Consider the following 12,659-nt stretch of genomic DNA (forward strand, 5'->3'; position numbering starts at 1 on the left):
AGTTCCCGTCGTGGCGCAGTGGTTAACGAATCCGACTAGGAACCATGAGGTTGCGGGTTCGGTCCCTGCCCTTGCTCAGTGGGTTAACGATCCGGCGTTGCCGTGAGCTGTGGTGTAGGTTGCAGACGCGGCTCGGATCCCGCGTTGCTGTGGCTTGTTGCTGTGGCTCTGGCGTAGGCCGGTGGCTACAGCTCCGATTCAACCCCTAGCCTGGGAACCTCCATATGCCGCGGGAGCGGCCCAAGAAATAGTAACAACAACAACAAAAAAAAAGACAAAAAAAAAAAAGAAACATTCAAGTATGTATGACTGGGTCATTTTGCTTTACAGCAGAAGTTGACAGCACGTTGTAAATCAACTATACTCTAATAAACAAATTAAAAAATATATTCAAGTGAATGAATGAATAAAAGAATAAACGAATGAATGAATGGGATTTTTGTGCAGAAGTGAGTTTAAGAGGAACAATATTACATCCCCACCTTGTTGCAAGGCCTAAGGCATCCTCGGGTTGTCCACAAGCCTCATGCCAGTATGGAGCGGGATCCCGAGGGAGAGAAGCAGCTCCGAAGGCTCCCCGGATCCAGGCCGTGGCTACAGGTGCGGAGCCGACTGAGTTCAGCCTACGTCAAGACCACAGCCCCGAGCTCGCCAGGCGCTGCTCGCCGACTACAACTCCCAAAAGGCTCAGCGGCGGAAACGCGAGCCTTGGAGGATTCCCGACGCTGACGTCAGACCCGCGCGGAACAGGGGAGACGTGGGGCAGCGAGGTAAGTGTAGGTGGATGGAGGAGTCGGGAGCGCAAGATCAATGACAGGATGGGGGGGCGACTCTGAGGTTAGGTGCTATTCAGGGTGGGTGAGGGAGAAGGACAGGGACTGGGTCTCAGATGAAGAGCGGGTAGCGGGGTGTCAGGGGTCTCGAGCTTTGCCTCTTCTTCCCCTCAGTGACCATGACGAAATTAGCGCAGTGGCTGTGGGGACTGGCGCTTCTAGGCTCCACCTGGGCGGCCCTGACCATGGGAGCCCTTGGCCTGGAGCTGCCCTCGTCTTGCCGGGAGGTGCTGTGGCCACTGCCCGCCTACTTGCTGGTGTCTGCTGGCTGCTATGCCCTGGGCACTGTGGGCTATCGCGTGGCCACTTTTCACGATTGCGAGGACGCCGCCCGTGAGCTGCAGAGCCAGATCCAGGAGGCCCGAGCCGACTTGGCCCGCAGGGGGATGCGCTTCTGACACCCTAACCGAATTCCCGCCTGGACAGCCTGCTCTCTCATTCTCCCATTAAAGAGCCAGTTTATTTTCTAACTTTGTTTGGTTTGAGTGTGGATGGTGGGAATTGGGGGTTCTGTATACCAGCTGTTAAAGGTTAAGAGGTAGAAGAGCCACCTTCCTGTGGTTTTCCCAGCCTTTGTCTTTGCATTCTGCTGGGCTTCCTCATTTTTGCTCCAAAGGAAACAAAGACCTCGTCTCAAAATCTCTCAAATGGAAAAGCCATTTCACTTTCCTGGTTCTTTTAGCCCCATTAGGAAATCCTTCTCTTTGTTTTTGTGTTTTTAGGGCCGAACCTGAGGCATATGGAGGTTCCCAGGCTAGGGGTCAAATCAGAGCTGTAGCTGCTGGCCTATACCACAGCCATGCCAGATCCAAGCCATGTCTACGAACAACACCACAGCTCACGGCAACGCCCAATCCTTAACCCACCAGGAATTGAACCTGTGTCCTCGTGGATACTAGTCAGAGTCGTTTCTGCTGAGCCATAAAGGGAACTTCAGGAAGTATTTCTTGAAGGCTTATTTCCATTCTTCATAAATTCAAGCTCTGTTCCTTTTTTTCTTTTCTTTTTTTGGCCATGCTGGTAGCATGTGAAAGTTCCCGGGCCAGGGATTGAACCCATGCACAGCAGCGACCCAAGCCACAGTTGTGACAATTCCAGATCCGTAACCTGTTGCACCACCAGGGAGTCCCCAAGCCCTGTTGTTTTTAAGGCCTTCCTAGGTCTTTCCAACCTCTTGCTTCTTTCAGATAACCTTTCCTGAGCCAACCCTACCAGCCCAAGAACAAACGTGGCGGGGACATTGCACCTCTAACCTTTACCAAACCAGGCTGGATGAGTATCCCTGAAGAGAGAATGAGCCTTGATGGGCAGGGGTAGGGAACAATTTATTTTAAGGCACATTCTAAAGATTTCACCCCCACCTCCAAAATTAAAAAATGAAATCTTGGGGGAAAACAAAACAAAAAGTGATTCATCTCCCAGTTCCAGTCTTCTAAGTAAAGCTCTTTCTTTAGTCCCTGAATTTTCAAAGCTGTCCCTTTTCCTTTACCAAAACCCACTGCATCTGTGGAGCGATCAACAGGAACAGCTGAAACAAGCAGGTGTCTTTGGCCACAGGTTGGCATTAAGGTGCCCAGCAGTCAGATGAACTCCCTCAGGTTTGCAGAAGCTGATAGTTCCTGTCTTGCTCCTGGAGGGTACTTCCAGAAAAGCCAGAGGCGAATGAGGCTGGTGAGGATTCCTGGAAGGTTGGGCACCTGAAATCACAAGGGCTGCTTTGAGGAGAGGCCGATTTTCCACCTTGTACACCTGTCACCCCGTCCCTGTGCTGCTTACCACAATGTAGGGATCTTCTATTCGAAACCCGTAGAGGGTCCAGGAGGCAGAGGTGAGGAGGGTGGCAATGGTGAGTGAAAAGGAGAGGCGCTGGGTTGATTTAGACTGAATGACTTTGGCCTGTGGGAAAGGATGAAAGGCACTCCTAGCCAGGCGCTCACCTTGCCTAAGAATTTACTCAGGAAAAAGGTCAAACATCTCTAATCTTCTGTTACCCATCCTTTCCCTCCTGCCTCCTACTCACTCAACTCTACTGCCCTGTGTCCTTCCAGGATCTGACTTCCCTTCCTCTGGAGTGTAAGCCTCTGGCTAGGGGAGCCTGACCCTTATCGCCCCTACCTCCCTGCACATCCCCACTCACCAAGTCCGCTAGTGGTGAGAGGTACATACTGATGGTGAAGATACTGCAGAAGAGGCCCAACTGCTGCAGCCGGGTCTCAAGGTCAGGCACCAGGAGACAAAAGTAGCCAAAACCCAGGACAAGGACCACCAGCAGGGTTGCAGTCTGAAGGAGCACAGCACCCTGCAGAGGAGAGAGTAGCCTTACCTCTGGAGGTGCTTGGAGCCCTTTCTGACACTGCTGCTGGAATTAATTCATCCTGCCCTCTCCCATGCTCCAGTGAGGGAGCCACCCATTGTCTAAGCCTCCTGTATTGCACATGTCACAGCCTCTTTCCTACCAGTGACTGTAGCACATATCTGATCCCCCCACCACACTGAAGGTGTCTAGGGGAGGGAAAAGTATATCTTTTTTTGTTGTTTGGTTTGGTGAGCTTGCTACACAGAGTAGGAGCTTAATGCTTGTGTGAATGAGGAAGCAGAGCTAATCATCTCACTCTCAGCCACTGGCCTTGGCTCTGAAGGAAACATGGAGACAAAAAAAATCCCTTTCACTCTGTTGGGCAGCAAGGCACTATCAGGCTAGGCAGAGCTACTGGCCTTGCCAGAATGGGGGACCATATGTGCATCCCAGAAGGCTAGCCTCATGGAGGAAGGAGGACTGCAAGGCTGGAGGGGTCTTCCAGGAAAAGGTGGCAGTGCCAACCTGTTACAGTCTTCTAGGAAGCAGTGTTTGCCTTGCCAGTAAGGCAAGGCAGGGCGTGCAGCAGAGATGAAGGGCCTCTACCTTCCGATGGCAGTAGTGCAGATACACCAAGATATACAGGGTCTGAAGCACAGCACCCACAGCATTGACGACGATTAGCGTCCCGTTTCCCTTCAAGGCCCCATAACTCAGCCAGCCCAGATTGCTGCAGGGTGGAGGGGAGGGACATTCATCCGCAGGGTGGAGGGTGGGCGGGGGACCCGAGGGGCCTCCTCCACATTCCTCCTTACCCCTCCCCAACCTCCCTCAGAAGCCTTTCCCGACGCAGGCATCGCCCCTCTCACTTGGCATCCGTGGTGAGAAAGGGCAGGAACTGGACACTGTCCACGCTCCGGGTCATCCGCATGTGCTTGAGGTCCGAGCTGTAACGGGGCCCCGAAGGTAGGGGGGAGAGGTGGAAAGGGAGAACCAGGCTGCCGGGGCGTCGAGATCCCCGATGCCTGTCATTTTCCCCGGACAACTGCAGACCCCCCCCCCCGGGTCCCGCCCTCAGCATCCTGGCCTTCTCCCTCAGCTTAAGTGACTGGCCTCGCCCCTGTCCCCCGGCCCCCTCGACCCGATTCCACTTTGACTCTAGGTTCCGGATGCAGCCTGAGGCTGCCGCCACGTCTCTGTCCCCTGTTTCTCCTCTCCCGATTTCCTGGTCCTGCCCCAGCCCAGCCCGTCCACGCTCTCACAGGCCGGTGGAGAACATGCCGAGGGTGAAGAGCACGCAAGCTCCGGAAAGGAGCGAGTCCGCCAATCCGCCCGCCTCCATCCCTCCCCGAGCCGGATCTCGCGCTCTGCGCTGGACACCAGCTAGCAGGATCCTGAGCCCACGACACCGGAGCCCCGCCCCTCCGCGCCCCCGGCCCCGCCCCTGCGCCCTCGGCCGTCCCCCCCGGAAATTAAACCGGAACCCGGCCCACCCCTAGGACGTCAAGCAGGAGCTCAGGCCCCGCCCCTCCGAGCGCCCGTCCCGCCCCCACCCGTCTGGCTGTCGGCTCGTGGGCTTGCGGGGGTTCAAGTTGCTCTCTTTTCCCGCCCGTCTCCTTCCTAAGGCTTGGCGTATTCGTCCCCGGGACCAGCCGCTCCACACTCTCTGCTGACCCCCTGGATCCCTAGCCCCCCAGCCTCAACTCTTTCCCACAGGCCCGAAAGCCTACATGGTAGAACTCCAAAACAGCAGCTTGCAAGGCAGACTTCGACACGCTTCCCAGGCAGAGCCCCGGCTCGGAATTTCAGTTGCCCAGAGCTTGGGAGATTTTTTTCCTCACTTGCTGAAGCCTCTTTCCGGTCTTTTCCCTAAATAACAGGGATTGCCAGGAATCACCGAGTCTTTGTGAGCTGCCCTCCCCCTTCCGCCACACTGCCAGCTTTCCGTGACTTGGCCAACCCACTGGCCAAGCGTGTATCACTGACCCCCTAGTCCAACCGACTTGCTGCTGGGAACTTTCCCTCCCAGCCTCCCACACACGCAGCAGCCTCCGCTGGCGGGGCTGTGGGGCGGGCCACATGCCTCAGCTGGCGTTCCCCTGAGCGGCTGCCCTGACTCACCCGGCAGAATGAGTACCTGAACAGTATGCCAAAGCCCAGCGCGGAGAGGGTGGGAGTGGGGCAGAGGTTGGACAGGAAGAACTTCCAGAGTGGGGAGCAGGCTAGGGCCTGAAACATTCTCGTGGGGAGCACTCCTGTCCTGGACAACCCTCAGGGGAGGAAACACCTCACCCTTTTGGGTGAGTGAGGAGCAAATTCAAACCCAGTTCCTACTGGTATAACACAGAGCCTAGCAAATAGCAGGGACTCAATGGTCTTAAATCAGGATGGAGGGGCAAAAAAGCAAGTCTGAAAAACCAAACACATCACTTTATTTTGAGACAAAGAACTCAGTATAAAAAAGTTCCAGGTGTAGAAATCAGCACAGACACAGAAAGTTCATATGCAGATTCTGTACACGTGGGCCCTGCCCTTCAGGCTTTAGTCTAGGCACAGACTGTTTGTGTGTGGGCCCTGCCCTTACAGATATACCTTAAGACCAGGTTGGCACAGCCCCCCTGCTGGCACAGCTCTGGGAAATGCTGCCCCAGGATGGGAGATGATGCAGTGCCTGGCTACAAACCTCTCTGTGACAGCGCCACAGAGGACAGTCCTGGGAGAGATGCTGGGTTAGCCCAAGCATGCTGCTTCTCCTGTCCTTGGCTCAGCCACAGCAATACCGGATCTGAGCCGCATTTGCGACCTACACCACAGCTTGCAGCCACGCCAGATCCTTAACCCCCTGAGCGAGGTCAGAGATCTAATCCACATCCTCACGGACACTTATGTTGGGTTCCGTCTCGTTTTTCCTTCAGTCAGTTCATCTGGCCGTCCTGGCTCTCTCTGGGAGGTGCGTCTTTGCCAAGCTCGGAGTCCATCCATGTGACCCCAAGCCCCTTCCAGCTTGGTTCCCACAGTGCCCTTCCTGAGCCATGTTCACAGAGCTTGTCTCTTTGGCTTATGGGCAGGAAGGGAGGGGAAAGGACTGTCTGTCCCTCAGGTGGATGTGGGGATGGCACCTCCTCTGGGTGGCAGCTTATGCATGTCGTGGGAGTGCTTCCCAGGGACTGGGGCTCTGGGAGGAGCCTCAGTAATAGTTCTCTTTACGCCAGATGTGGCCTCTGCCTTCACGAGGTCTGGAGCAGCAGGAATGGCAGGAGCAGCACAGCCCAAGCAAGTGGGGAGAGGCGGGGGGCGGCACTGTGACCGATGCTATGTAGAACCTGCACCTCCGGGTCGTCTGCAGAGTGAAAGGGCAAAGGCCCCCAACATGAGTGGCCCCACCTCAGGTACCGGCCCTCAGCCCAACGAGGAGCCACCTCCTGTACCAGCCTCTTCAAGCAGACCCCCCCTTTGGGGCCCCAGCCACCTACCTGCTGGAAGTCTTTTCTCCTGTGGATTGGCATGGGCCTGAGGACTGTGGGCTGAAAGACAAGGGTGGGCTTAGGTTAGGTCATGCACCAAGGAGGGCGGGAGTGCTGGGTGGGCTGGGCGGTGGGATTCCAGATCACTAGACCAGGCCTAGGACAGAGAAGGAGGAAGGAGACCCATTGGGCCCTGACACTCACTGATTTTGCCGCTGACAGTCACTTTCAGCTTCAAGCACTGGTCTTCCTGGTGGTGGATGGGTTTGGCTACAAATTAAATTCAGAGACTGTTAAGGAACGCAACTCTGCTGGAAGGAAATAGAGGCACACGTGTCTCTGGCGCTGCTCTCTTGGTCCCTGCTCCTTTGAATCCCTCTCTTCCCTCATCTTTGATTCTCGTGTTCCTTAATTTTTGCCCTCATTCTGCCCCAAGTTCAGTCCAAGCTCCAATTTTTGGGAATAACCCCTGGCTTTAGAAGTGGTGGTAGAAAGAGGAGAGACACTGTCTCCTCCCCACAGGCCATCCTCCACTCCTCCCAGCCTGAATCTGGGGCAGGGGGGCTGCAGGCCACTTGGTCCTCATCCTGCCTAAGCCCCACTTAGGCCTGGATCCTCTCTACACAAAGCTTATCATCCAACTTATAAAATCCACCAGTGACTCTCCACTGCGCTCGGGATAAAGTCCAGACTCCTCAGCACTTCTTAGGCCCCCAGGACCTACCCTGTCTCTCTCTCCAAGCTCCTATCTCCCCACTTCCAAGTGTCCCTCCTGCTCCAGTCAGGCTGGACCATATGGAGGTCCCTGAAGATGTCATGTTCTCTTGCACATGTGCCCACGTCCGGCCAACTCCTCTGCTCTTGGGCCATCCTCCCCTGGAAGCCTTCTCTGAGCCCCCCCTTGTCTGGCAGGTACCAGGTCATTTTCTCAGGGTCCCTGTGCTCCTGTCTACCAGATCGCCCTGTTCTAATGGTCTATTAATCTGTGTGTGTCACTTTCCAGCTTCCTGGAGGACAGGGACCCTGTAGTGTTTTATTTATCTCTGTGCCTTGAGCGCCAAGCAGGGTGCAGCAGCTCACTCCACGTTTGTAATGACAATGATTGAGAGCAGAATTTAGGACTCTCTCCCGCTGGACTCCCTGCTCAGCATGGACTGAAGCAGGTGTATCATGCCAGCTGCGCCCCCCCAGTACGTGCACCTGTGGGCACACTCCCAGGCACTCACAGATGTAGTAGTAACTGTGTCCCTCTTTGAACTCCTTGCCCAGGGTAAAAGGTGTGAAGCGCTGGAACTTCTCAGACAGCTTTTCCGGGCCATGTCTGGCGTTGGGCTGGTTGCACTGCCAGCGGACCTGGTCCTTGGATTGGGGTTGGCACAGCTGGTACTGCTCACGCTCCACCAGGTATAGCGTGTACCGCTCCATGGCAGCCTCTGCCACAGAGTCATCCTCGTAATGAGGACAGATGATGTCCAGGTAGTCATTCAGCCGCACATGGACAGTGTAGTCCTCATTCCGAAACCTGGGCATGTGAAGAGCGGGAGGAAGCAGGTGGTCCCTCAGAAGCCAGCCCAGAGCCTTGAGCTTCCAGATGTTTACATGGCCCCTCCCATTTCATACTGGACCCTGCCCCCCCACAAAGACTTTAAAAATCTCAACTCCCAATATTTACTGATCTTGATCTCTTAAATATCTTTCCACTGTCTCCTAAGATCCCCCCACCATCACTGTCTGCCACTAATCCTCTGAATAGCATCCATTTAGTATCTTTTAGGTACCAAAGCACTTCCTATAACTTCCCTGATATTTACCCAAGGATGAGCTTCTAAACATTTCCTCAGCTCGCTCTTCTACCCATAAATATTTCCCCACATTTATTCTACCAATTGCTCCTTTAAATGCTCTGAGACCTCAATCTGAGACCCAACACGCCCATTCTAGAATCAAGACCCATGTAACCCTTTCTCTTCCCCGAGCTGGTATCTGGTGCTCAACAATCTAGGTTTTCGCTGCTCTTACTCCTCTCACTCCACCGTCCCAACAGGGTCTATCACGATGTTCAGCTTCACTCCCCCCCCCAACACCCAGTACCATCCACACCCACAGATAATGCTCAGTCACTTAAAGTTAAATCACTTTCATCAATTCATTCAGACCCCTTCAGTCTCCCCTTCTAGCTGTTGAAATCGGTGCTCAGCGCACCCTGCCCCAAACAGCCCTGTGCCTTTAGCTCCAAAAAGCCATACTTTCACTTCCCAAGAAATGCTGGAGCTCCAGAAATGCTGGAGTTCTCAGATCTGAGACAGCCTCTCCTCTCCCTCCTTCCCAAGGTGCAGCCAGCTCCCCTCCCCCAGCCCACTCCCCCTCAGGCTCCACAGGCTCCAGCCTGACTGCCCACCAGCCCCTCCCCCCCGGGGCCAGCTCCAGACACCTGGCTCCAGTCTGGGTGGGGTCCTAAGAGGGGGAAAGTGCCTCCCCACCTCCCTCTCCTGAGCTGGTCAGCTTCTCTGAATTCCCCCAAAGCACTGCCAGCTAGAGACTCAGCAGAGCTGGCTGCCAACTTGCTTCAAGCCAAAGCCCCGGGGCATGGGGGGCGGGGGACGGGCAGGGGTTAGGCCAAGAGGCCTCTGAGGTGGGCACCCAAGGGCCAGTCAGCATGACACTTAAGAGGCCTGGCCTTGCAGGAGCATGCCAGTGCTCCAGCTAGGCTTACCCAGGCCCCTCCCCCACCCTGGGGAAGAGAGAGAGAGAGAGAGAGAGAGAGAGAGAGAGAGAGAGAAGAAGAGGGAGAGAGAGAGAGAGAGGAGCAGAGAGAGGCTTTTAAAATTCCTCTCTGGAGAGATAAACATAGAAGCCATTTCAGAACAGGTATTTCAGCTCTGGGCCTGGCGTCTTTCCTCCATTCCCGTGATGGGCACTGACTCACTCCTCATCCACCTCTGCCACCCGCCCCAGCGTTTCGTGAGAACTTGTGAAAATTTACCTCGTCCAATGTGGCCAGCTCCCAGGACCCTGCAATGGCCCAGGGCCTAGTCCTGGGCACTGTCCTCTGGGCAAAGGGAGCTGGCCGGTCTGAATGGGTGGGGTACCTGCCCCTCTAGCACCAAGGAGGCCAGTTCCCAGCTCGCAGTGGCACTGCCCTTCTTCCCACGCTGCCCCCTGCCTGGGATCTGGAGATCCCAGAGCTGATGCCCTCTGCTCTGAGTCACCCAGGCCAGCCTCACACCTGCCCAGCTCGTTGCCACCTCATCTTTGCCCTCAAGCTGGGTCTGGCTTGGCTGCCTGTGGACTCCACTCCGGGCTGGCTCCCCTTTAGTCCTAGGTATGGTAGCATGAGAGACAGAGTGTGTGTGTGTGGCCAGATGGACAGGGCAGAAGCTGTGCTGGGTGGGGGCACCCATCACCCCCCTCCTGGGGGTACAATCTGCTCCATGTAGCGCTCCTTTGACTCTTGCTCTCTATCTGGGAAAGGGGGGGGGGAGCGGCGTCAGGGAAGGCGGGGGGGGGGGGGGGGGTGTGCAAGGAAGAGGCTCTTTCCTGAAAGAGAGGAAACCTGGGAGCTTGGGAACGGAAAAGGCCAGAGTCCCCCCCTCCCTACTCACGGCTTCCTGTCCCCTCCTCCTCCTTCAGCCAACACCTGGCATGGGCATAAACAGGGACTTTGGTCTCTCCCTTCAGGACAAGATTGGGTCAAAGAAGCAAAGAATAGACAGAAAAAGTGGCGGGGGGGAAGGGCTGATGGCACTGCCCTGTCGGGTGGCCCGATGGGCCAAAGGGCTTTGGCCTCTGGGGTGGGCAGCTGGCTGTTCCCTCCCTGAACAACAAGCCATGGATGACAGACCCCTGACCAGGCAATGCTGCCCCAGGGTCACAGGAAACTGGCACGATCTATTTCTCAAGGGGAGTGGGGGCCTGCCAGGGCTGGGGGGTGGCCAGGCGGAGTGCAGAGGTTTTCCTGGGACCCCAGGTGCCCAGCCCTTCTCTCCCTCCTCCACCCTGCCCCCTGCTCCTGTTTTCCCCGCAAATATTGTTCCCATAACTTCAGAAAACTCAAGAACAAAGAACAAAGGGTCCGATGGAGCTTCTTCCTCCCAGTACCATTTGCCTCACAGCCCTAAACCTGCCCAGGAGAAATTAACTCCTTCCTGCCCAAAGCCCTTCGTAACCCTTTAACCCCTTCCCGGCCTTCGGAACATTTCCCATGACCTCGCTCCCCTGTTCTCTCCAGTTTTACTACCTGAATCTCAGAAGCAGGTGACTCCCCAAAGCACACAGAGCATGTACCTCACTTGTGCCACCCAAAGGGCCCTTGGTGGTGCTGGTGGTGGGGTCTTTCCAGGGACACTTTAAATACAGAATGAACACTTAATACCTGCACCCAGGTCCCTGCTGAAGGGTCCTCCCAGGATTACAGTGAGCATTCTGCCTACTCCTAATGTCGCGACCTGTCAGTGTAGGCAGATGGCCAAGTGACACCCAAGGAGAGGCACAGGGGCTTTCACCGTGGAAGGGCCTAGAACAAGAGCTCTGGCGGCCAGAGAGAGTGGCCCCTGCTGGAGGCAGGAACTGCTCAGCGTGGGTCCCTCACTTCGGAGTAACAGGGGTGCCAGAGGGAAGGAAAGAAGGGCAGAAACCGTGCCTGTGCAAGCCGACGCGGACAGGGTCCCGCCTGGGGGTGGGGTACTGCCAGTTACGGGGGAGAAGGAAATCCACGGGATCCCTCCCGCCGCCGGTCACCGCCCCACCCTCCGAAGACTCAGGTTAGGGGGTGGCTGGGACAGTTAACCTGGACACGGGGAGCAGTGCCAACCGGGCGCCCAGGCTGTCGGCCGGAGACTCGGGCTTACTTGGGGTTTGAACTGTTCCAGAAGACGGTGTGGCGGTCAGCAGCGGCCAGACTGCAGCACAGACCCAAGAGAGGGGCCCAGAGGAACTCCATAGCGCGGGGCCTGGCCAGGCCGGCCGGGGACGAGGGGGCTCCTCGGGGTCTAGGTTCCCGCTGGCTTTCGAGGCGGCTCAGTCAGCACCGCGCTCACAGCTCTGGCCCCTACGCCTCGCGACTCCGCCTTTTGGGCCGGCGCCGCCCGACACCCCGCCCCGCCCCCGCCCCGCCCCGCCCGGCGTGCGGCCGCCCCGGGGCCTGGGGGCTGGGGAGGTGGAGGAGGGGAGGGCTGGGGGGAGGTGGAGGAGGGGAGGGCAGGGGGGAGGTGGAGGAGGGGAGGGCGGGGGGGAGCCGAGGGGAGCGCGCACCTCGGCCCGACAAATCTACTCAGCGCTGTGTGTTTGCTCACTTGTGGGTCCCTGTGCAGCTTTGTGGGCCTGTGCGGGTTGGTGGGTCGGGTGTCCCGGGCGCAGTCGCGTGCGGGAGAAGGGAACGGACTCCACATGTGGGTCTTGGAGCACGCGGGGCCGGACCTCCCCGGCGGCGCTGCGTGCGGATCTTGCGGGGTGCGAGGCGGTTGATAGGTCCCGCATCTTTCCTGAGCCTTGCACACCCAAGCTCGGGCGCCCGCGTTCCCACACTCTTCTCGTACCCCAACCCCCTTCCCGGACTCTGCGATCGGCTGCCCCTCCCCACACACGCGGCTGTTTGTTTTTGTTGGGTTTGTCAATGTTGTCTTTGTTCTGGAGATTGTGTCATCGCCTAGATGCCGGGAATAAAGTGCGACCCTGTGTGTGATCAAGTGTGTGTAACATGTGCGGCCAGGGCTAACGGCGCCTCTGTCCATCAGTGCCTGTGAGAGGGAGGGACATTCGGGATCCTGGGCCTGCGAGAGGGTTCGCTCTTGTTTCTAAAGGACCAAAGAGCACTAATGACCTGTGTGTGTGTGTGTGTGTGTGTGTGTGTGTGTGTATGAATGAGTGTATGCCAACACACGTTGTGTACCCCTGCGAACAGGCTTTGAAATATGGACTGTGAGAATCTGGGCCTGAAGAGTGACAAACTGTAACTACACATGTGCATCTGGCATGTGTAAATACGTGTGATGGCGCGCAAGTGTGAAAGCATTTGTGAGTAGTATCACAGCGGCGTGTGGGGAAGCGTGTGAAACTTTGACGTACGTA

General features: G+C 56.6%; 3 protein-coding genes across 3 annotated transcripts; 1 reads left to right on the forward strand and 2 right to left on the reverse strand.

Annotated features, from left to right (window-relative positions):
• Window positions 1–690: 690 nt before the first annotated feature.
• Window positions 691–1,303, forward strand: DPM3 (dolichyl-phosphate mannosyltransferase subunit 3, regulatory). The gene is made up of 2 exons (XM_047784421.1): window positions 691–770; window positions 948–1,303. Exon 2 carries the CDS (start codon window positions 953–955, stop codon window positions 1,229–1,231), a length of 279 nt encoding a protein of 92 aa, XP_047640377.1. The 5' UTR covers window positions 691–770; window positions 948–952; the 3' UTR covers window positions 1,232–1,303.
• An 836-nt stretch (window positions 1,304–2,139) lies between these two features.
• Window positions 2,140–4,534, reverse strand: SLC50A1 (solute carrier family 50 member 1). Its single transcript, XM_047784416.1, is given in 7 exon segments — window positions 2,140–2,466; window positions 2,468–2,530; window positions 2,610–2,729; window positions 2,971–3,132; window positions 3,736–3,859; window positions 3,999–4,076; window positions 4,392–4,534. Coding segments are annotated over 7 exon segments (666 nt in total). The 5' UTR covers window positions 4,472–4,534; the 3' UTR covers window positions 2,140–2,427.
• Window positions 4,535–5,539: 1,005 nt separating this feature from the next.
• On the reverse strand, window positions 5,540–11,682 carry EFNA1 (ephrin A1). The gene is made up of 5 exons (XM_047784417.1): window positions 11,441–11,682; window positions 7,820–8,115; window positions 6,798–6,863; window positions 6,603–6,653; window positions 5,540–6,469 (listed from the first exon to the last, which is right to left on the reverse strand). The coding sequence occupies exons 1-5, from the start codon at window positions 11,530–11,532 to the stop codon at window positions 6,357–6,359; spliced, it is 618 nt and encodes a 205-aa protein (XP_047640373.1). The 5' UTR covers window positions 11,533–11,682; the 3' UTR covers window positions 5,540–6,356.
• Window positions 11,683–12,659: the final 977 nt, after the last annotated feature.

The sequence above is a fragment of the Phacochoerus africanus genome, chromosome 6 (genome assembly GCF_016906955.1).
Source record: "Phacochoerus africanus isolate WHEZ1 chromosome 6, ROS_Pafr_v1, whole genome shotgun sequence".
In the NCBI taxonomy this organism is placed as follows: domain Eukaryota; kingdom Metazoa; phylum Chordata; class Mammalia; order Artiodactyla; family Suidae; genus Phacochoerus; species Phacochoerus africanus.

Bases quoted from the DNA above. Each gene is read 5' to 3' on its own strand.
- DPM3 (XM_047784421.1), top strand. From the start codon at position 953: ATGACGAAATTAGCGCAGTGGCTGTGGGGACTGGCGCTTCTAGGCTCC.
- EFNA1 (XM_047784417.1), bottom strand. From the start codon at position 11,532: ATGGAGTTCCTCTGGGCCCCTCTCTTGGGTCTGTGCTGCAGTCTGGCC. The intron at 8,116-11,440 runs GTAAGCCCGAGT...TCACATGCCCAG, and splicing joins TGGAACAGTTCAAACCCCAA to GTTTCGGAATGAGGACTACA. The intron at 6,470-6,602 runs GTAGGTGGCTGG...TTCACTCTGCAG, and splicing joins GGAGAAAAGACTTCCAGCAG to ACGACCCGGAGGTGCAGGTT.